We start from the raw sequence: 22,404 nt of genomic DNA, 5'->3' as shown, positions 1-22,404 counted from the left end.
GAAAGCGAAGACCAACAGCAGCATCATAAAGTAGTATTCAGCTTCGATTCTGATCACGTACTTAAAAGCCTCTCTCAGCCCTACGAACGATTAGTCCTTTTCTGGAAGGACACTTTTTTTTACCTGAATGTCCTCAATTGAAGACTCCACTAAACAGAACGGGGATCGAGCCGCAGGACAACATGCCATCGACATATTAACAAGGAAAAAAACCCACAAGTAAACCCCAGGTTCGATTACTAGTTTCCATCCCGTTTCATTCCTTACATTTCAACCGGCACCCAGGTGCTCCAAAATTAACCATACCCATGCCACTTCTCACTAAAAATTCCGTTCTACGTTTAAACATTCAAGGCTATTTCCAGTGTGCCCATAAATTCACTGTGAACAAAGACAAGAGAAACGCTCAACCCTAAGGAGCGCCGGCCGGCAGGTTTCTCCCCCCTCTGCCCGGGACCGAGAAGACGCCGCCACCGCTGCCGCCTCCTGCCGCCTCCTCGCCCGTGCCCCCTCGCAGCGGGGCTGCCCCACGACAGCCGGGGGCCTCTTTTTTTTTCCCGGCGGCCGGCCTGACCGCTGCCCCCCGCTTTCTGACGGCCGCGGCCACGACCCCGCCCGCAGCGGCAGCGCCCCCCTCGGCCCCGCCCCGGCACGGGCACAGGGCGCCGCTTCCCAGCTGCAGTACCGGCCTGTGGCCACCAGACGGCAGCACCGAGCGCGGGCGCGCCGCGCCCCCCGCGCCGCCGCAGCGCGCCCGCTTCTTTTCAAACCCCCGGCCCTTCTTCTTGACCCGTGGGCAGCTTCAGCTGCCCTGGAACGCGCTTTCCCAGAGCCGCGCGGATGACAGACACACAGATAAAAAATAAAAGCCTGACATACCTAAAAATATTTTTTTCCTAAAGATTTCTTGTGGCCTAATAAAATATATCGCCTTTCCCTATGCCCTGTGTCTTGTTTGCAGCAATAATTTGGCTGAGCAGCAGCCGGGCAGGGGTTGCTGCTCTGGATGCTTCACATCCTTCAGAAAAGGTTCTCAAACGATCCTGCACAACGATCTTCTGGAACAGGACAGCCCGTGGCAGTGGGACAGGAGCACATGGGCCAGGGGCTCGTCCCGGGCTCGGGGCTGTTTCCGCAGTCGCTCTGTGAGTTGCTCCATGAGCTGGAACCAACCTCCTGCTGACCCAGCCCGGCCCTTTGTCCCCGGCTTTCCCAGGTCAGCTCAGCGAGCTGGGTCACACAGACTGTTCTCTGGTGGCACCACCGGCTGGGTCACCTGTGTCTGAGATTGTGGGGACACCCCACGGGCTCTCTGGAAAACGGACATCGCAGCACTGAGAGGGGGGCGTGCAGGAGCCTATGCGCTTTTGGTTTAGTTTGTTCAGGGCTTTTTTTCCTTTTTGTTGTTTTGTTCATTAGCTTCTTGTTGTTTGTTTGTTTTTAAGCTGTTACTCTATATAGCTCATCAATGGTGCTTATAGAGTATGGATAAATCTACCCTGCTTCCTCACAGGAGATGACAATCTTGCTTTACAAGAAGTGACTGATTCTGTTACAGAAAAGTTCATCCACCTCCTGTATAGCAAAGGATAAAAGAAAGTATGGATTTTTGTTGCATCTAATCCATAATGGAAGTACCAATTAAAAATACCTTAGCAGTAGGTTCCTTCAAATATTCACTGTGAAGTTAGTTCCTGGCACAATTATATTACCATTTAAACTATTTTACAGCAGAAATATAGAGCACAGCTTATTTAGCCAATGTGCAGCGCAATGATGAGACGAGTGTGGTGAACCCAGGTAAAAGGCCCATGTAAAGGAAAATCAGGCTCCGTGTGCAGAGCCGAAACAGAAATCCTTTGCAAACTATTTAATTTTTAAAAGCTACAAAGAGTATAAAGCAGAAGAAAAGAGCAGTGATTGTGTATAATGACACAATTAGATGGTTTTTCAGTTTCGTGATGTGGTCTTCTACTAAAAAAAGGAAAAAAAGTGTCCACTGGAGCGGATATCCTGGACACAAACAGGCAGGTTCCTGGTGTTGCGTCAACGTTGATTTATCCACTGTGGCCGTGGATGTCAGCCCTTAATACAATATACACAAAACCTTGGGAGGGAGTTAATCACAGTAAAACACGGATAATTAGGTAGCAGATTTCATTTAATCTGTATTTAAAAATACACATGGCTGTTGCCTTTTTCCAGTTGAGCTAGGACAGGCTTCAATATTCTATTAATTCTAATTATGTGACAAAAATTAAGGGGGGAAAGCTTTATTTTTACAATGGTAAATACAGTCTAAAACGTAATTTGGGAAAGAGGTGCAGCGAACGAGGCACAGACTCTCTTCAAGATGCAAAGAGAGACGTTTATTACAAACCCAGGTTTGCATTTGAAAACCAGGCCCCTCTGCCCTTGATGTATCAACCCTGTATCACTCCCTCTGTCCCCGATGCATCACGGAGCACACAGTCCTTGCTTCTTGTGTTATTGCACCTATGCTTGTTCTCACGCTGTCGACTCTCGCCGCTTCTCACAGGCCTGATGTCACAATACCGCCACACCTCCCCTTCTTTGTTTCATAACTGCATAGCCATAGCAGCACGTAACTGGACAGTCATTGCACCATTAAAGCTTTTTTCAATCATTCATTGTACACAAGATAAGACACATGGTGTACAAACCAATAAGTACAAGACTCCACATATAAACGTTCTAAGCACCAGGTTAAAGAAAGGCCGTGTTTCGCAATTTTTGTAGCAGCGATAACTGTTACAGAATCATTACTTAATTTTCTCTGCATAGTGTTTAACACAGAATAATAAGCTCCTAGTGAACTTAGAATTTTATTTCCCCGTTCTCCATGTCAGGATCTATACTAATACATTTTTGAGCTGTCTCTTTAAGATGGTTTAAAAACTCAGTGGGAGATTCCTTAGGATCCTGTTTAATCTCACAAAGTTTTGGCATATTTATAGCTATAGGCACAGCACGTCTAATCCTGTATAAAATGCACTGTCAATACCAATTCAGCCTGTCCCTTGATATAAGGACATTAGGATCCCACCCTGGATCGACTGAGGGACAATTTTGATCTAATGTTCCCTGCGTATTCTCCACCAATATCTGTTCAACATTTTACTGGTTTCAATTTCTTTCCGTGATTATCCTTTTTCAAAACAAATGGATCTGAAGGGGATAAATATAATGCATATGTAACATTATGTATTGTGTAAGATGCATTATGTAACAGGCAATATATGATTTTAAATATACATCTTATTATATATTATATGTAATGCATTACTACACTACACATCTCAAAGTATACCCACCTAGATCTGTGCAGCGTATTAATATTATTTACAGTGGCCACCATTAATTACAATATTCAATCAGATTCTCCCTGGTTGCTGTTCCCCAGGGAGTCAAACAACCCTGTTCCAATGTCACAAAATACAACCGGGGGGGTTTCTTCTGAATCCCTCCTGTCGATTGTCCACTACCTATTTCACATTCACAATAACAGACAATTGGTTAACCGAGAGTATTGGACTATAAAATCACCCCAGACACAAGTAACGACAACAAATCACTAAAGACACAAACAATTATACAATTACTAAGGCACAACCAACAAAATCACTAAAGGTACCTTTATCAAATTACCGTTTGCTCATTTTTCTTTTATTTATTGTTTTCTCATTTTTCTCTTTCTTCTTTAGTTTTTTATTTCTTCTTCTTTTTTCCTTTTTTTTTTAAGTTACCCAATTTACCAAAATGCAGAGACACAAATGCAAAGACCCAATGCGCTGGTGTCACCCCACGTCTCGCGTAGGCAGTATGCAAACCAAACCAAAGAATAAAAGTGCTTTATCTCTATTGATGGGGTTTTACCCACGTCCCGAGTTGGTCCGAGGATCTGTGGTCCCTTCCAGGAATTCCCTGGTGCCAGCATAAGGTTCCAGAGATCCTGGGAGCCACGGGAGGTCAGGCAGATTATCCCATCCTCATCGCCAGAAAATGATACCGAAAAGTCAGCAAAAAGACTCTTTAACACTGTTTTGAAAGTGTTAAAAAGCAGGCACTTTCATTACAGCGCGCTGGGTGCTCGGGGGATCGCTCTTCTAATCAAGCGCGCATTCCGCTTTCCTCTGGTTTTGTATATCGTGGAACTCCTAAAACAGCAAAACACGTCAAACAATGTTTACAGACATCACTTGTTCTTTCACCAGTGTGTGCAGTAGCAACGAGAAATCTGCAAGGAGTGTCTACAGAAACATGTACTTATTTGAGTTTACCAAATTCAGAACAATACAGTTTGCCGTATTTCATTGGCAGTAATCCCGCGTGGATTAACACCTGCTTTGGATGGCATGGGTGCCAACTGTTGACAGTCGGGGCAGGACATAAGAATGCTCCTGGCCTGATCCATTGTAATTTGAAATTGTCATTTTAACGACCTTGCATTCTGGTGAAAGAATCTATGTGATAATTTATCTTGCTCCAAGGCTTTAGGCACAGTAAATGGCACAGCTCGTGCATCAGCCCTCCTATTGCCCTCCACAAGAGGTCCTGGAAGGACAGCGTGAGAGCGGATGTGCACTGCATAAAAATCGTGATGTCTATGATTTATTAGGAACCATAACATTCTCAATTCAGCCATCAAAAGAGAATTATCCTCTTCCTTAAGAAAAGAAGCTTCCGGGCGGTTAAGTATGCCAGCTGCATAATATGAATCAGTTACAACATTCAAAGACTCATTACAGAACACCTCAAAAGCGAAACAGCTGTTAGCTCAAGAACTTGTATGACCCTTGATCTCCTTTTTCTACCTTGTGTTCACAACACTGAGTATCTGAGCTTAGCCACGTAATTACAACTTAACATGAGCGACCAGAGGCATCAGTAAATACAGTCTTGTCGCTTACCGGTCATTGCTGACAGCAGCATTTGCTGTACAATGGTAAATTACCAATTTCAGCCCACGGTTTATGTTGAGGGTAATAAACTGATATGTTCCCTGTATATGTTGCCAATGCAATCTGGAAATTCACATTTTCAGTTAATAACCACTGCAAATTCTCTTTTGCTGTAGGAATAAATATACATTCAGGGTCTATCCTGCCCATAGCATATAGATGTTCTCTGCCTTTAATTATTAGTTTTGCATACATTTCATTAATTGTCCAAACTGTTTTCCTTGGCATGTGAGCTAGAAAAGCCCATTCTGACACTCTTACAGAATCACTTAATGATTTGTCCCACTGAAACAGTACTGCAAATGGTTGGAAGGTACTGGCTGTGAGTACCAGCCAAACAGGCAGCTGCAAATTGTGCCGCCATCCCTATTTTTGTTCAATAGCATCAGCTACTTTCTGCATGGTGTGCTGAGCTTTGTCATCCAATGCCCGAGTAGACAATAAATTCGGGTGTAAAAAGTGGATGTAGTTCCTCTGTGGTGATACCCAAAATAGGTCAGAGCCAATTTATGGCTTCTAGCAATTTTTTAAAGTCATTTAAGGTCACGACATTATGGGATTTAAGAGTCACTGGCTGAGGAATGATTTCTTGTTTTGTTATTTGCCATCCCAAATATTTCCACGGAGCAGTTATCTGAATTTTTTCTGGTGCAATTTGTAATCCAGCCTTTTGTATAGCATTACATAGGGCTTGCATTACTTCTCGTAGTTTCTGTTCTTGTGACGTGGCAAGCAAAATATCCATATAATGACAGATACAAGCTGGTACAGCTTCCTCACGGGTTGTAAAGCTGCCGCAACTACTGTCTGGCAAATGGTTGGACTATTTCTCATCCCTTGTGGTGATACTACCCAATAGTATCTTTTCATAGGCTCCGCTTCATTAAGTGAATGAACAGAAAATGCAAATCTGGAGGCATCCTCAGGATGTAGCAAGGTGGCACAGGTGTCCGTGCCATAATTTTGATTTCACCTTGATAAACAGAGTCAATTACTCCAGGTAAGACAAACAAACCCAATTTGGTAGTAGATGATCGACCTATTAAGAAAGCATGCATGCTAGGTCCTAAAGGCCCCCACACTCTGGGAATAAGCACTACCGCAGCAGTAATTAATTATCATCACTGACGGGCTGGCACCCAAGTCCAGCCCTGCACTTCCAGCTGTTGCGGGGAGGGGATCGCGGGCCATGCGTTTAGACTCAAATTTATTTGACTGGGCGGCGGGCGGGGGGGTCCTGTCCCCCACCTCCTGGGAAGGGTTAATTGGCTCCCCCTTTACATTAACCCTTGAATGACATCCACTCACCCAGTGCCTGCCTTTTCCCCATTTTGGACAACATCTAGGAGGCACAGCCTTCAAAGTCTGGCGCGCATACTTTGTGCAATCTTTCTTCACACGACCCAGTGCCCCACTACGAAAACATTTCGATTTCAGTTTTGTTCCCGATATTTGTAACCATGCCGCTAAAGCAGCGGATAGAGAGCTGGTGTAATGTTCAGTTGACTTATGTTTTGACACACTCTCACCACACCTGCTATAGTACACCTTTCCCTATTCCTAATACCCGGTAACACACGCTGACAATCAGCATTAGCATTCTCAAAAGCCAATTGTTTTAGTAACAACTTACGCACTGCATCGTTATCAATTTGTCTCTCCAAAGCAGTTTGCAAATGGTCTAAAAACTGCATAAGGTTCCTGTGATCCTTGCAAGATTTTTGAAAAGGACGTATTGGCATCTTTTGATTCTCTGGCAAAGTATGGGCACATTCCCCAGCTAAATGACTGCAATCAATCCCTCTTTGCCGATATGCATTATCAATAGTCTCTATAGTACAGTCCTCCTGAAAATCAGATAACGATACAGTATATTGAGTAGTGGTTAAGATCATTTTCAACAAAGAACGCCAGTCATGCGGAGTAAATACGTAAGAGGAGCTTAACGCTTCAAAAAATGTACAACAAATGATAAAGTAACCCCATTTTCTTTAGCTAATGTCAGTAATTCCTTTACAACATCACACGGTAGCTGTTGAAAGCCTGGAGGTCGCCGTTCACGATAGACCACAGGGCATGCTGAAACCACTTTCCAGTCTCCTGCTTTCAAAGCCTCTTCTCTGCATTTATCCCACATGGTTAAATTAGTGTGCAGTTTTGGTTGCAAAGTAACATTCAGGGGAAATAAATCAGGCTCTCGCTCCAGGTCTGTCAGGCCAGGATCAAGGGGGCTGTCGGGCGACTCCCACGAACCATCATTTGCCAAAAGCGTTCACTGTAGTGTACAATTTGAACAATTTTTTCCTGCCTGACGGGACGCAGGCTGTGCGAGCCGGCCCGGGTTGGCTGAGCGGGCTGCAGCCCCCGCTCGGGGCACAGGAGCCGCTGCGGGGTCTCGAACTCGGGGAGCAGCTGCACGCACAGAGCGGCATCAGCAGCTGCGGGGCCGCGACATCTCAACACGTCCCGGGTAACGGCCCTTAAAGCTACCGCAAAGGGCAAGAAAACCAAACGCCACCAACACCAACCAGCCAACAAACACAAAACCAAAATCCATAACCAGCCGAACGTGGTTCACATCTCTACCAAAGCAAATACCGTGCTGCAACTGAAACCAGTTTATTGACCCCAGCAGGAAACTCGGATACTGCGATCTAAAAGCTTTAGTAGGGAAAATAATAAAGGTTGAGGAAACGAGTGCGAGCAACGACTCCCACTGTCACACGGCTGAAGAAAAGCGCCTCTGGCCGCAGAGCCGCCGCGGCCCCGCCCGTGCCGGCGCTTGGAACCGCCCGGCAGAGAGGGCAGGTGGGTAAAAGAGGGGCAGAGCCGCGCGGGGAGGCGGCAGCGCCGCCGCCCGACCTCCTCTGCCGGAACCGGCGGCTGCGCCGCGGCAGCCCCGCCGGCACGAGGCCTCCCCCGCAGGAGCCGCCCGGCCCTGCCCCGCCGCTGGAGCGGCCCCGAACCGCGCCGGCCCCCGAACCGCGCCGGCCCCCGAACCGTGCCAGACCCCGAACCGTGCCCGGCCCCTCCCCGCCATGGCCGCCCCGCCCGGCGCGGGCCCCGCGCGCGGCCCCGCCCAACGGCCGCCCCGGCCCCGCCCTCGCCACGCGGCGGCCCCGCGCACGCGCAGTGCCGCACCCGCGCCGCGACAGCTCCGCCCCCGGCCCTGCGCGCCGGCCGCCGCGTGACCTGAGCGCGGGAACGGCGGCTGCTCCGCGCGCGGCCGAGGCCCCGCCCCCCGCGAGGGGTCTGGAGAGAAAACCCGGACACGGGGCGGAGGCGGAACGGCGGAACGGCGGGACGCGGGGCGCAGGCGGAACAGCGGGACACGGGGCGGAGGCGGAACGCGGGGCGGAGGCGGAACAGCGGGACACGGGGCGGAGGCGGAACGCGGGGCGGAGGCGGAACAGCGGGACACGGGGCGGAGGCGGAACGCGGGGCGGAGGCGGAACGCGCAGCAGCGAGAGCTGCGCAAGTACGCGACGGCAGACGAGAAAATGCAGAGAAACGCTCTGCTGTGCTCTGTGAAACACGAGTGAAGCGTCTGAACGTGATCTGTGCCACATTCATTCAACACTCATTGTCTCAGCAGGAGCTTCACAGATGGTTTCCCCTGCTCAAGAGTTTAGATGCCAAAAGATCCCAATAAAAACCATAATACTTGCTTACATCTAGAATTGTCTAAAGTATACATCCTTCTATGCATGTTTTAGAACACTGTAACACTGCTTTGTGTATTAGCATGTAATATACACCACTAAAACTGTTTCAATTAACCGACTAGCCAAAGTTTTCCTCTGGAATTTAACACACATGCATTAAAACCCCCTCCACGCCAAAGCCCAGCTCTGCTCAGCCACAGCTCTTCAGGGTCAGCTGCAGCTTGATGGTTCCTCAGCTTCCCAGCGGTTCTGAAGTGCACGGGCTCCCAGCACCAGACGCAGCCCTGGAAACGTCAGCGGCACAAACTCCAGCTCACCGCAAAGGGCGGGAGACAGCAGGTGCGAGTCCAGTTACTGCTGCCGTCCTGAATTTCAGGTCCTACATCCAACCTTCCCTGTGCACGCAGACTCCTGGAGCTGGTGTTGGACCTTCTCCTCTGCTCTGACAGAAATCCAAGTAAACCAGAAGGAATGTCTGTCTTCCATCTTCCTTCGTTATGGTCACAAACCACAAAGCTGAACTTGCCAATGAAGCTGTCTCAATAAAACTGAAAAGAAGCATCTTTAGAATAAAGCACATACCTGGACTTGACCATGTTCTTAGAAGGTAACAGGACAGGCGTTGATTTCCCTCAGACACACAGATTTAGTTTTAACAAACGCATCTACAGATGCACAATTTTATGTACCTAAATGTACCTGAATTATTAATTTTTCTTTCGCAAATTCTCGTACAACATCCTGCAAAATTTATTGGCTATACCACTGTACCCAAGATCAAGTACTAAGATAACATCAGGATCTTTCCATATAAAGATTTCCATGGGAAAAAAAAAAAAGTTATGAAAGAAAAAATTTCTGAAAGACTTTAATGAAGGACCTGTAACTGAAGACTGAGAACGGTACATTAGTTACTGCAAAATTTCTAACTACATAAGCTCGAAAAAACAATCAGTACTTTTAACAAAATAGAGGTAGTTGGTAACAATGTATTCTGCTCCAAATGACACAGGTTTTAACAGACACACCAGGCAACTATTTTTTTTCACAGTACATTTAACAGAAAATGCGATTTCGTTTGTGTAAAAAAAATTGTGATGACTCTCTTTCTATAAATACAATATTGTTTTAAAAAAATGTAAAGAATGGAAGAATACTCTTAGGTAGTTTTTAGTTTGTGCACTTACCACTTTTTTAACCTACAACCTTAGAAGATCTTTACAAATCACTCACACTCTACTGACATGAGCAGGTTGGATGAAATTGACCACCTGGCTTTTAAAACTGGGTTTGAAACAACTTTAGACCATCCTTAAGCATAAGTACAGAGATTATCACAGACTTCCTCCCCCTCATGAGTACCTTTTACTGTATATAACAGTCCAACTGGAATACCATTCAGTCTCAGACAGGGTATGTGGAATGTAAATTAAGAGGCAATTTTAGGGCTCCTGTGAATACAAAGAGGACTTCATCCTTCAGAGAACAAACATTTTCCAGAGCTAGCTTTATTCTCAATTACACCATAATCAAGTGTTGGCAATTATTGTCTTAAAAGCTATGAAAGCAGGATTTCAACCCAGCTAAAACTTGAGAATCATCTCTATATTCAGCTACAAGTCACTGTCCTATAGAGCCTAAGGGACTCATCAATAAATGAAGACATTTATATACTTAGTGGAACTATAATTTTTGTTTTCACTGGTATCAATTACTATTAGAAGAAAAAGCTTGTTTCTTGGTATATAAAAGCGATGGCAAATGTGAACAGGAAGAATTAAATCTGCAAGTGTGTGGCATTAAGTGCATGGCTTAAGTAGCATTTTGTTTGGGGTTTTCTCTTCGTATTCTTTTAAAGTGCTTTGTATGATCCACCATCAAAATATGCTTGTGTAACGACAGAGGCTAGCAGGGTTGATACCACAGGAATACAGAAATTAAGCATGCACACTATTGCTTTGACTTAAATATTCAAAAAAACCCACAAAGGCCCATATATTTAGATACAGGTTAGAAATGTTTCTACATCTCTCATATATAATCAAAGAACATGTTACACTCAGATTATTAGAACCAGCCTGTTCTGATACAGTTTACAAAGTGACAAGGCCCGCAGTAAAGCTATTGCTTTACTTTCATAATGTAAACACACCTCAACTAAGAATATGCTAACAGTTTCAGAGATGAGATTACTTAAATCAGTAAAACCAAAGCAACTGGGCATATCAACCTTTTGCCTCTATGAGGTTCAGCTCACAAGCTCAGGCTGTACATTTATTCTTTGAAGGACATCTTCTGGCATACAAAAGACAGGATTGACGGGTTTAATTTGTTCTTCTCCTAATAAAGATAGTCCAGCAATTCCAAATAAGGTATGAAATGGATCCACCTGGGAGAAGAAAGAAAGTTTGTGTCCGTTTCCAAAAGTCAATCAGCTTTTCATTTGTATGGAACAAAGCTTTTCTTTGCCAGAAAGAGAACTGCAACTGTCATTTGTGCTGACATGTATTGACAGGCAAGACAGTTTCCACAGCATGCATTTACAACACTACGAGTTTCTCAGAGATGCTCGTTGACTGACTGCTGCTAGGATGACTTTCAACTCTGAATTTGGCAGGAAGCACTCATGTGTCTCTATTAGCATGCAATGCCATAGGGTAGCAGAAGTAAAGGTACTAAAAATTTTGACAGTAAATTTGATCAAGTACCACTTCCATAAATTCCCCACTTGTTCTTCAGCAACATTATAATGCTCTTTAGTGGTCTCTGAATACAGAGCTGTGCTGTAAAATGTTGACCGGGGAGCAGCAACGTACTGTGCTAGAAAACTGGAAGGAAAAAATACAAGGAAGAAAAAACCCAGAAGAGACAGGAGCAGTTATCTGGTATCCAAGTATTCCTTCACTGTACAAACCTTCCCTAAAACCACGTACCAGCATACGAGTGCAGCAGACTCTGAAGTCTTATGACCCAAGCGTCCTGTCAGTGCCGTTCACCAGCCTTTCTACAAACCCTGCCCGGCAGGACCTGTGCTGTCTGGAGCAGCACACATCCTGTTAGCATTAGTGGAACTTCTGGATCTTATCGCAAAGGTTCTATACTGCAGTAACTGAGCTCAATTACCATGTTATAGCCATATACAGGATATCCAACCACTGGTCACAGACAAGAAGGTTCAAACTACACTGGCATAGCAAGTCTTGCTCCTCAGGGGCTTGGCAACCACACTACAGGTGTGGTCAAAGCTCAGACGTGTGTTTACTTGCCCCTTTCCAGAATGAGTATGTGGCCATTAGAGAAGGGATAAAATTAATATGTAGCAAAATAACAACAGCAACAGCACACTTTAGAATGGCAAGACAGAATTTCCTTGTACAGATGGACAGGCCCAGAAGGGGAGACGGTCCCCAGTGGGAAGTGTACAACTGAAGCTATGCATTCAAGCTCTTGATGCACAGTATGAACGTTCAGGGAAACCCAGATTCCTAGAAGATGTATCTACTGCTATGTTTTCTTCAATTTTCTTTGAAGCAAATAAAAAAAAGAAAAACCTGCTGAATTACAGCTAAGCATAATAAGCACAGCTACTAAGTGATCAAGAACTAGCTGCTAGAAACTTAAAAAAAGATGAGAGAGCTGTCTTATGGTCAAACGGTTCAAAACGTGAAATACAGTCACAATGTCACATCAAAAGGCTAGAACCTAGAACTAATTAAAAAAAACCAAAAACAAACAAAAAAACCGCCACTGAACTTCTCCAACAAAAACCCCCTCAAAATCACAAAAAAATCCCAAACAAAAATAAACCCACGAAACCAAACCGAAACAAAAAAACCCAAAACAAACAAAACAGGCACCCTCAAGAAACCCAAACAAACACACACACACAAACCCACAACACCAAAAATGCAACACGGTCTGTCAGGAATGAGTTTCTGCAGAAACAAAGCAAAATCCTGTAGGCATCAGCATTTCTATGGCAGTGCCCACTTCAACAATGGATGACAGGTAAAAATAATGTGAAACAGCCACTAACATAACATGCAAAAACTCTCTCAATGGTGCCTACATTATATTTAGAGGAAAGGCTCTGCAAAGTTGCTCTTCTAGCAAGAGAAAAATAGTTCAATAGCTCAAGTGTAATCTTGAAGCTAGAAAAGTATTAAGACTTAAGTATTAGGCTTTTCTTGAAGATTTCTGAAAAGGGGAAAAGTCTTTCTGTGAGCTCCTTAGAAATACAAACACCTTCCAAATGACAGACCAGAGTAAAGAGATTCCTCACTCTCCCTCAAGAGGGAATAATTTATCAGCTTGCCAAGAAACGGAAAGCTACTTCAGTTTTTAATGCATTTGTGGAGACAGGAGAAGACGTGGTCAGCTGCAACGAAACCAGCCAAGACTTCCCTGACCATTGACAAATAAGCAGCCAAGTGTTCTACAGGAATTGCAGAGGTCTCAAAATAGTTTTAATTTTATCTGTCCAGCACCCTTGAAAGATATGAACTTTATCTGCCATTTTACCTGGACAATCTCAATTATTGCTGCTTGAAACCAGAGAGAACAGACCAGCTGAACCATAACTGCTCTGTGAACCAAGTCGAAACCCCAGACCACCAACCCCTTCTTGTTATCACAACAGCTGCTTCCTCTCTCATCCGGACAAATGCCAGTGCGAGGATTTATGCAGCAGCTGGGCTGGCAAAGAACAGAAGTTAGTGTGTAAGGATCCTTAATCAAAACTTATGACTCATTTACATCAGGTAAAGCCACCAAGAGTTGAAGACTACTTAACCTGCACTGGATCTAGCTTGCATCTCATTTTACAAAACAAACCAAACTGCCACAAACCCCACACATTCAAAAAAAAAAAAAAACCACACCACACCACCGAACACAGTATTTTTACAGATATATTCAAAGTGGTCTTGTGAGAAATGATGTGTGTGGTATGTGTTAAGAGAAGCAAACCAGAATTTGTAAGGAATGGCAACTGACTTCAGTGGGGGATCCTACAGGGCAACTGCAATATAAAATATGTGCTCCCCAAGAAAGCCTTCCAAAGCAACTCTGCCCTGTTCCTTCCTTCAAAGTAAACTGCAGGCTCTGCAAAATGCTTACATCTGGATCACAAGTTGAGTTACACTCAAATGAGAAAACTTTTTCAGTTGAAATTTTCAATTAAGTATTTTTTATCAAGTAAAGGATTATTTACCATATCTCCTGGTCTGTCCGCAAATCCTCCAGTCTCCTCATCCTGGCAAGCCAAAATAAAGCAGCGCAGTTTCTCTCTGTCAATCCAATGTAACCTACCGATCATCTTCAAAGATGCTAGCACCCACCACGAGTAACATACATCAGGTAACTGGCAAGCAGAGAAGCAGAGTATTATCTGATTTTTGTTTTGAACAGGATGTTGCAAATTTTACTGGTGATTCTGGAAATTATGAGGTGTGCTGTCATAACACTGCTGCAGAGAAACACCACTTAAAGAGTTTATCTGGGGTAACAGTCCCTGCATGCAGTCCCTTTTCAGAGGACTTTCCTTTTTCAGGAAGAGAAAGTCTCTTTTCCAAACCCCTTCCCTTCTTCAAGAAACGAAGCCACAAGAATGTGATTTTGGAACAGCCTTCACACTCTGTGGGAGAGGCTAAAAAAAAAAAAAAAAAAAAAAAAAAAAAAAAAAAAAATCGCAGTGCCTTTTTCAGGAGTAAGTACAAGAAACTTCATATCTACTAGTTTCTTTTTTTTTTTTTTCCCCCCCCCCACTCTGTTGGTTGGTTACCTGTTTCTCAGTGGAGATTATTCTAGGTTACATGATTTCCTAGTGCAATGTGGAACACTCTTACATCCAGGACTCACATCCAGTAAAACAGTGATTTCTGTACAAATCCTGCAGCAGAGATCATTCTCACTGTCACCAAATATTCAAGACCTGATTCAACAGGATGCTGGTTCAAGTGGTCGGCAAGACCTTCAGTGTGTGATTTCCTACGCTGAGGGCTCAAACTAAGTGTAGCCAAGGACTGCACCACAAGTGTTAGTGACAAAACGAAGAATCAAAACAAAGGCCTGACTGCCTTGAAAAGTTTACTAAATATTTCACAGAAGTCACAACATTTTCCAGAACTACTTCAGCATTAGAAAAATAATCTCTATTGAGGTTTGAAGAAAAAAAAGATGACACCTAATACCTTCTCTGGTCGCCCGTTGAGACCTCCAGAAGGTAACTGACGTTCACAAAGCCACCAACCCAGCAAGTCAACATTTATTTGATGCAACTGGTCTGTTATAGCCAGAAATCCTGTGCAACAATAGATCTAAAATTACAGACATAAATTTTTTGTGTATTTAAAAACTAAGTATAGTTTAGCAGACTGAATGCAGGAAGATCTCAAAGCAGGAATACAGTCATGCGAATACAAAACAAAATAAGCACAGCTTTTAGTTTCAAATGAGTTTTAGTTTTCCATTAGATAATATGTTATTGTTACAGTTGCTTTTGCATAAAAGTACCAGTTACACAATGTAATTATGAAAAGTAAGATTTTATTAATATAAGACACTAATGCAAGGTTTGGAAAAAGATCCTGAAATATCGGGCAGAGCCGTGCAGTTTTGTTTTAAAAACAGACTCTCAAGCCAGAGTACTCGAACTGACTTCAGCAGGCTGGATATGGCCTTTATGAAAATTCTGCACCCAGCTATGGTTTGTTCCATATGTGCCTCTTACCCCAGGGCTTGCGGAGAGCAAACCACAGAACAAATGAGTTCTCTACAAGAAACAGTTTAACCCTGATCATTACTACCTCAGCAATCCCACATACATCTGGCCAGGTCAGGCTTACTTTCCACGTGGCATGTAATACATGTGCACTGATTAATGCCTGTTCATTTTTTCCTAGTAAGTAACATTTACAGTGTAGGAACACATTCCAGTCACGTTTCATGTGGTCACTAAGGGAGCAGCCAAGCACAAACTGCAAGAAACCACAATATCAACTAAAGCCATCTCATAATTGCCTTTTCCTAATAATCTATCCTAGTTTACTACAAAATAAATGTGATATTCCCAGAAAACTTCTGAACTACGGTGGAGGCAAAGGAGTTGCCCTTAACAGGCATTTTAAGGAGTATGTGAATATGCACAGCAGATGTAATTCTCCCAGAAAACGCCAGCTGCAGAGTGGGATCAGCTACTTAATCTGCTTTCTTTAAATGCTAGAACATGATCCAGCCATTTAGACCATATGGGCAACACTACTGTATATAAAACTCATAAGGAAAAGGTACATGGACCAGGAAGGTGGGGGAACTCAACACTTTTTCTCAACAAAATACCTCTAGTATTTGAATGTGCTGAGGTGAATCCTGGCTATGGTATTGCTCACCATAGTTACACAAAATTAACAGGTGATTGCAACAACATTAAAATATTTTAATAAAAGTTGACTTCTACTTACAAATTCAGGTTAAGTGCAATAACCCCTTCCACAAAAAAAAAAAAGGAAAGGTATTTGTTATGCAAATTTTCTGCTGGAAAAAGTCAGTGAGATTCTCTTCCTTGCGAGATCTCTGAATTTCTTCCAATTATACTACTGCATTCTCTTCTCAACTGGATTCTACTGAGCATTTTTTTTGGAATTCACTGTCACTAGTAAAGCACTCTTTAGTGCCTACAACAAAGCATGATAAATGTTCCCACGCCCGAGTTCGAAAAACTCACCTGTCCTGCATGTGATTCGGAACCTGGTCTGCAACCAAACCCTCCATCCAGGTTCATACAGGACAACACAAATTCTACCGCTTTCTCCACATCAACAGCATCCAGCCTTCCCTGCAAGTCAGAAAAGCAACTAATGCACTTCATATTCTACCACGCTCATTAACTACAGAAACTTCAGCAGTACCAAAAAGAAGATTCTGTACTTGTGGAAGTGACAATTTAAGACTTACCAGAAGTGCAAGCGTTGCAGCAGCACAGAAGGAGAACCTTGTATCTATTTCTCCTAGAATGTGAGAGGCAGGGAAAGAAATAAGTGTATTTTCGTTAACAACAAAAAAAAAATAGATTTACATCACCACTGAAAATATGGAACGAAATGTTAAAATACTTGGTTTTGCATTGAAAAACAACAAATATCAGCCAAAAATGTCCTCGTACTGTCTCCTCTTCCAGCCCATGAATTATTTCCTCGGTAACTTAGAAAGCGTACATTACAACTCAAGTGATCTGTACGTTTACTGCACATAAGAGCAAACAACTCCTTTAGTGTATAGTCAGATATATATTCAAATCAATTCAGCTAGTGGTAATTTACAAATAACTATATAATTTGAGTCTATCTGTAATGCTCTACTGGGTAATTGCAAAGCAGTGGACTCAAAAATACTCAGACACACCTTTTGATCTGCCTTAAATCTGGGCAGAAGTGGAAGCCATTTTTAATTTTAGAGGATAGTTGAGGAAAGTTGCAAGTTTTCTTCTGCATACTTACACCTGGAAGCTAAGACAAACCCACTACACCTACAGTGGGACGACTGATCGGTAAGGCCATACCAATATAACTCCTAGCACAAACTGCAGGCAATTAATACTGGGAGTCAAAATTTAGAATTGAACGCAGCCACAAACATTCATTTTTTGGATCAAACTAATGCAAGATTTTTCTTCTTAAGAAATCCACAAGCTGAAACAGGTAAAAAAACCATGCTGTTCTGTACTACACCAGCTATCATGCTCCTTCAGTTGCACTGTAAGTGCCTGTCAGAAATAACATAAACCCATTGTGCACTCAGTATGTTTGTTTTGATACTTTAACAAAAAGAATGCAGCAAGCTACAAACCATTTTACCAGAGCACATCAGTTCCCTTTAGTAGCATGTGTATACTGCTCTCATCTTGATTGCTGAATTTTACCAAAACAATAATACGAGTGATTTATTAAAATTTAAGTGTTCCATGGGGATAAGTATTTTTAGAGTGACTAAAGATTTATGCCACAGCTTAAAAATACCATCTTTCTCTGTAAAGAATTTATGTGCAGAAACAAAATCAGTATTAACAGAAGTTCATGTGTACAAACCCAGTTTTTCTCATTCCCATAAAGGGAAAGAACCTTTTGCAGCCGATATGAAGACCGTAACTGATTGTCATTAAATACCAAGCATAAAACATTCCTTATGGAACAGCATATCTAGTATACAAAGTACTGACAGGTTACAAATGCCCCAAAGTTTTCTTCTTTAAGAGCTGGACAATTTATTTTTAATGAAAGAATGGAACTAACGTTTAGAATATTTATCAAAGGAAGGAAATACAACTCTGTCCCTCACAAAATCTCTTTTTCATAGGTCAGAAAATAAAAGTGTTCACATACAATATACAAGCAAAAAGACCATCTACAGAAACTTAAGTTCACAGACTTACACGTCAACCTAGTCACTTAATTTTAGGATCTAAAAATTACCCCATTCATCTCCAGCAAACGATCCATCTTCTTTTTGCAAGTTCTGTATATATTCAACGATTTTATTTACATCAACAACATGAAGACTATCGTATAAGATAAGAATCTGAAAAAAAAAAAAGCATAGTTACAAAGGGAGGGAAAAACTTTTTAAAATTCTCTCTTAAAAAATAAAAAAATCCTGCATATGTAAAAGACTTTATTTAATTGACTATTAATACTATTTGGTAAGGTTTACTCAAATAAAATTTCATTCACTGCAATTCAAACAAGAAATATAAACAATTCAAGCTGAACTCTTCCATGTTTCATTACTTTCCAACTTCTATCTATCCTTTCAAAAGCATAATCAGGTTTATTTGTTTTTCTCTCAGCATTATGTAGAACAGAGATTTGATTTTGGTTAATTTTGTAACGGGACAGTGAGATCCCAGACTTACAAATTTGTAGTTTGTGCACTTCTGCTACTTGAACACGTGCAAGTGTAAGTTAAGCAGCTGGTCACTAATACCACTTGCAGTCCAGGCCTGTCAGCAATGATTAGTTTCAAATTATAAGATTTTTTTTTTTTTACATTCAATTTTTAAATACGATGAGTAGAAACAAATGGCAATAATTAAAGAAAAAGTACAAACAATATGATTAGACACAAACTGCATAGTCAATATGTTCTGGTAGAAAAATAAAGGTCATAGTAGGGAACACAAAGTTTCCTGAGCTAGCGCTGATCTGAACCAGCAAATCTCTGTGACACCATGTCAGGTGCAAACAACAGTTCTGTGTCTGATCCCAGCTGGCTTCTGCTTTTACTCATAACTTGCATAATCTGTAAACAGAGTAATTAAGAATTTATAAATAGCATAATAGAAAGAACAGTTGAAACTAAGCAATATTATAGTGCCAATCCTGAAAAATATTAACGACCATGACTTAGCATCTACAGTTAGCTGGAATCTTTCAACTGTTAGATAAAACTTAAGGAAATACAAAAAAGAACGTGCAACTCCACAGAAAATGTACAATCATAGCATGCTCCTTTTAAAAGCAAATCTGAATAAATTACTATTATCTGTGATCAAAGGCAGACGTGACTTGACCCTTTAAACATCCTGGGTACGCAGACAGGACTAACAGTGTTTGTCCACCAAGAACACACCTGCTCAGTAAGACACGCCAGTTGAGGTTACCACAAAAAAGCCAGTTAAGGTTACCACAAAAACTTTAGTCAGCACTTGCTGACACCCTTCAACTTCACACATTTACAGCTACATGCAGTTAACATGAAAACATCTCTTAGGAACATCAAGAATTTAAGAACTAACGTCTCTAATATGTAAAATGAAACAATCCCAATTGTAACCCTTTCTCCTTACACTGGATTGGAGGTTGTGAAAGGAGTTTGGACATTTTGGAAAAGCTCAAATATAAAAGCCTAAAGAAACTTTAGAGTTTCCTGATTCTCAGAGTACTCAAGGGTAATTCTAGAGTTAACATGGTGATAAATATCAATTTCAGAGCAGATAACACAAGCCAACACTCCTCAGCGACCCAAGGAAACAGCTTTCTTCTGCCCTACCTAAGGGTTTTAAAGCCAACACACTTTCTTTCTAAAACAGGATGCCATCATATTATTTGTAACACCATTTAAATATTTGTTACATAAGATTCGACTAGAGATACATTAGACAAGCAATCAACCAATTGTTCAGAAGTCTCTTAGCCTTTTCAGTATTTTTCTTCCAAAACGGTTTGCATGAGAAGAACAAAACAAATACACAAGAGGTAGTCAGAAATGAAATCTAAAACGCAGACAGTTACGGTGAAAAAAATAAAATAGAGAATTACTTTTTCTCAGGGGAAGAGTACACACCAAACAAATAAAGAAAATGCTCAACAGACTGGTATCATTTTACAGTTATACATAAAAAAGGAGATTTGAGGAACACAATAAGAAGTGAGCACTACAATGTTTCTTTCGTACACTACTAAAGTGTAAACACGCAACACATACATATAACACAAATATATAGTTTATAGAAATATTACAAAATTATGGTTATAATATATAGAAATATATACATTAAAAAATAATATCCCAAACTTTACTCATGTTCTGGTTATACATATCTTTCCCCTTAATGTACAGTAAGAAGGATTTATAAAATGCAAAATTAACTACAAAAACCTCCAGTAAAATCTGTAGCTAAGAAGTATTTCAAGATGACTGTTACAAAATTCATCAAGAATGCAGTCAGCATTATACAGTCAATAAAAGCACAATGTTCTCAAATCTGACAATTTTTTAGAAAATGGTACAGCTAAATCCTAAAGTTTTGTTCATTCAATTTTTTAAATAACATACTGAAATAGTTTTTGCCATTGGCATCCAACAGTACCTGGTTTGTAAATCTGCAAACATCAAAATCATTATTCAAAAATGTTGTTTTTTTCTAAAATGACGCAGTCACATTTACCTGGACAGCGCTGAGGGTGTACAGAAGATGGGGATCGTGACCTATGCTGGGACTTATTCCACCACATTCGTGTTGACATGATTTGATGAATTCCAGAATTTCTTCTTTGTTCATCCGGTGCAGCTGCCCCATGAGATCCATCGCTGTCAGCCCCCAGTAAATTCCGCTCATCCGCAGATACTCCGACATGCAGTATTCCTAAGCAGTCCATTATTTTAGTTCTTATTCAGATAAGCACATCATCAACACAGAGCAATGAAAATTCATCAGTTAACATTTACAAAGTTCCTACCAAGTCAACCATCTTCCATCCCATTAATGACTGACTATGCATCGGCCGCTCACAGGTCTTCTGTACATCGTGCATGTGTGTATATACAAACATATACATCCACACATGCTACATTCCCTTCCCTCCCTCTATTTTCTAGCTCAAAGTATCAAGCTCAGGGTCAAATTAAACACACACAAGTAGTTCTGCAGCAGTTCGCTTCAGATCAGTTATTATCTTGGTATCCAAACTACCACTCCAACTACCACCCCAACCAGTCTCAAAAATAACAAGTCCAACATTTAATGAAACTTCCAAGCACCAAAACCACCACAATCTAAAGTTGCACTAGGAAGTGAAAATTCGTGTGGAATTCTCTCACACTGATCGCATCATCAGCGCTACCCACACGTTACTTTCTACATTTGGTACTTTTTAAGCACAATAACAACAACAATAAGCAATAGTGCTTGGAGTTATTTTATGGCCAGTAAAGGTAACTGCAACTTCAGACATAAGCAGTTATTGGCATTTTTCACCTGCTGGAACTGGAATCCTATTGATGCGGGCTACATCTGATAACCTATGGCTATAAAACTGCTGCTAGTTAAATATTTACCAAACCTGATGAGCACAAAGCAGTGCTGTGATGAGATTCAGCTCTTGTCCTATCGAAAGAACAACATGTAAATGCAGGTACCTTCCTTGTGCGTGTTAGCAGATGAAAAAGCAAAAAGTAGTTAATTTCTCAGGTCTCAGAGTAATTCTAGAGCTAAAGTGATAATCTTCAAAGTTACACTCAGGTAATACATGCCAAACTCATCACAGACCTGCGGAAATTAACAAAGGCATCTTTCTTTTATACTTTGGATTGCGGGGCAAGTAACAAGTAGCTTGTACTCATGCATCCAACCCTCAACTCTGAGCAAGTAAACAAGGGTTATTATAACTGTTAATAAACTACAGCTGAACTAAACAAACCGATACATACATAATCATCCTTCTTTGTTCCATACGAAGCTATATAGTCCGCATGTTTCTCTGACAGTAACGTGCTTGGGGCATCCGGTTTGATTATAACATCCTTTTGCGGTGTCCCCTGTAAAAAGTACCAGACCCGTCAGCTGCACTGTGGGTTCCAGAGGATCCAGCACCTACGTGTGGCTGAGTCAGCGACCGCAACCGGGCACAGGCACCTCCGCCAGGGCCACATCACAACCCGCCGCCTTCCGGCCTGGCTGGATCCTTCCCAGGGAAACCGACCAACAGGATCTTTCAATAAAGCTCAGAGAAGTCACCAGTTCTGCAGAAATAAACTGAACCCCGGGAGCAAGAGCTCCGCACCGCGCCCTGCCCGGCGGAGCCCGAGGCCACATAGGCCGGAGCTTCTGCTCCGCTCTGGAGCTGGAACCGGACTGGCGAGGGCCACCCGCGGCAGCGGCACCGCCACAGCCCCCGGCCCCGCCCGCCGCGCTGCCGGACCCCACGGGCTCTGCCGGGCCCTCCCGCTACCCACCATATTCGCCGCCTCTACCGGAAGGAGCG

The 22,404-nt window shown here is 42.4% G+C and overlaps 1 protein-coding gene and 1 non-coding gene across 2 annotated transcripts; both read right to left on the bottom strand.

The window, feature by feature from the left end:
- Nucleotides 1–8,749: 8,749 nt before the first annotated feature.
- RABGGTB (Rab geranylgeranyltransferase subunit beta) lies at nt 8,750–22,399 on the bottom strand. Its single transcript, XM_065657380.1, has 9 exons — nt 22,376–22,399; nt 21,851–21,958; nt 20,589–20,786; nt 18,115–18,220; nt 16,601–16,653; nt 16,371–16,481; nt 14,839–14,964; nt 13,860–14,009; nt 8,750–11,036 (listed from the first exon to the last, which is right to left on the bottom strand). The coding sequence occupies exons 1-9, from the start codon at nt 22,376–22,378 to the stop codon at nt 10,896–10,898; spliced, it is 996 nt and encodes a 331-aa protein (XP_065513452.1). The 5' UTR covers nt 22,379–22,399; the 3' UTR covers nt 8,750–10,895.
- Nucleotides 21,609–21,690, bottom strand: LOC136002650 (small nucleolar RNA SNORD45). The gene has a single exon (XR_010607945.1). It is a non-coding gene; the product is annotated as a small nucleolar RNA SNORD45 (small nucleolar RNA).
- Nucleotides 22,400–22,404: the final 5 nt, after the last annotated feature.

Source organism: Caloenas nicobarica, chromosome Z (genome assembly GCF_036013445.1).
Source record: "Caloenas nicobarica isolate bCalNic1 chromosome Z, bCalNic1.hap1, whole genome shotgun sequence".
NCBI lineage: Eukaryota > Metazoa > Chordata > Aves > Columbiformes > Columbidae > Caloenas > Caloenas nicobarica.
Note: the sequence above shows the minus strand (reverse complement) of the source record. Positions and strands in the feature narration are given on the sequence as shown.

What these genes read in the sequence shown, in the direction of transcription:
- RABGGTB (XM_065657380.1), bottom strand. An exon ending in CTGCAACGCTTGCACTTCTG is followed by an intron (nt 16,482 to 16,600) that starts GTAAGTCTTAAA and finishes TCTGACTTGCAG; the next exon opens with GGAAGGCTGGATGCTGTTGA. An exon ending in CCGAATCACATGCAGGACAG is followed by an intron (nt 14,965 to 16,370) that starts GTGAGTTTTTCG and finishes CTGTAATTTTAG; the next exon opens with ATCTATTGTTGCACAGGATT.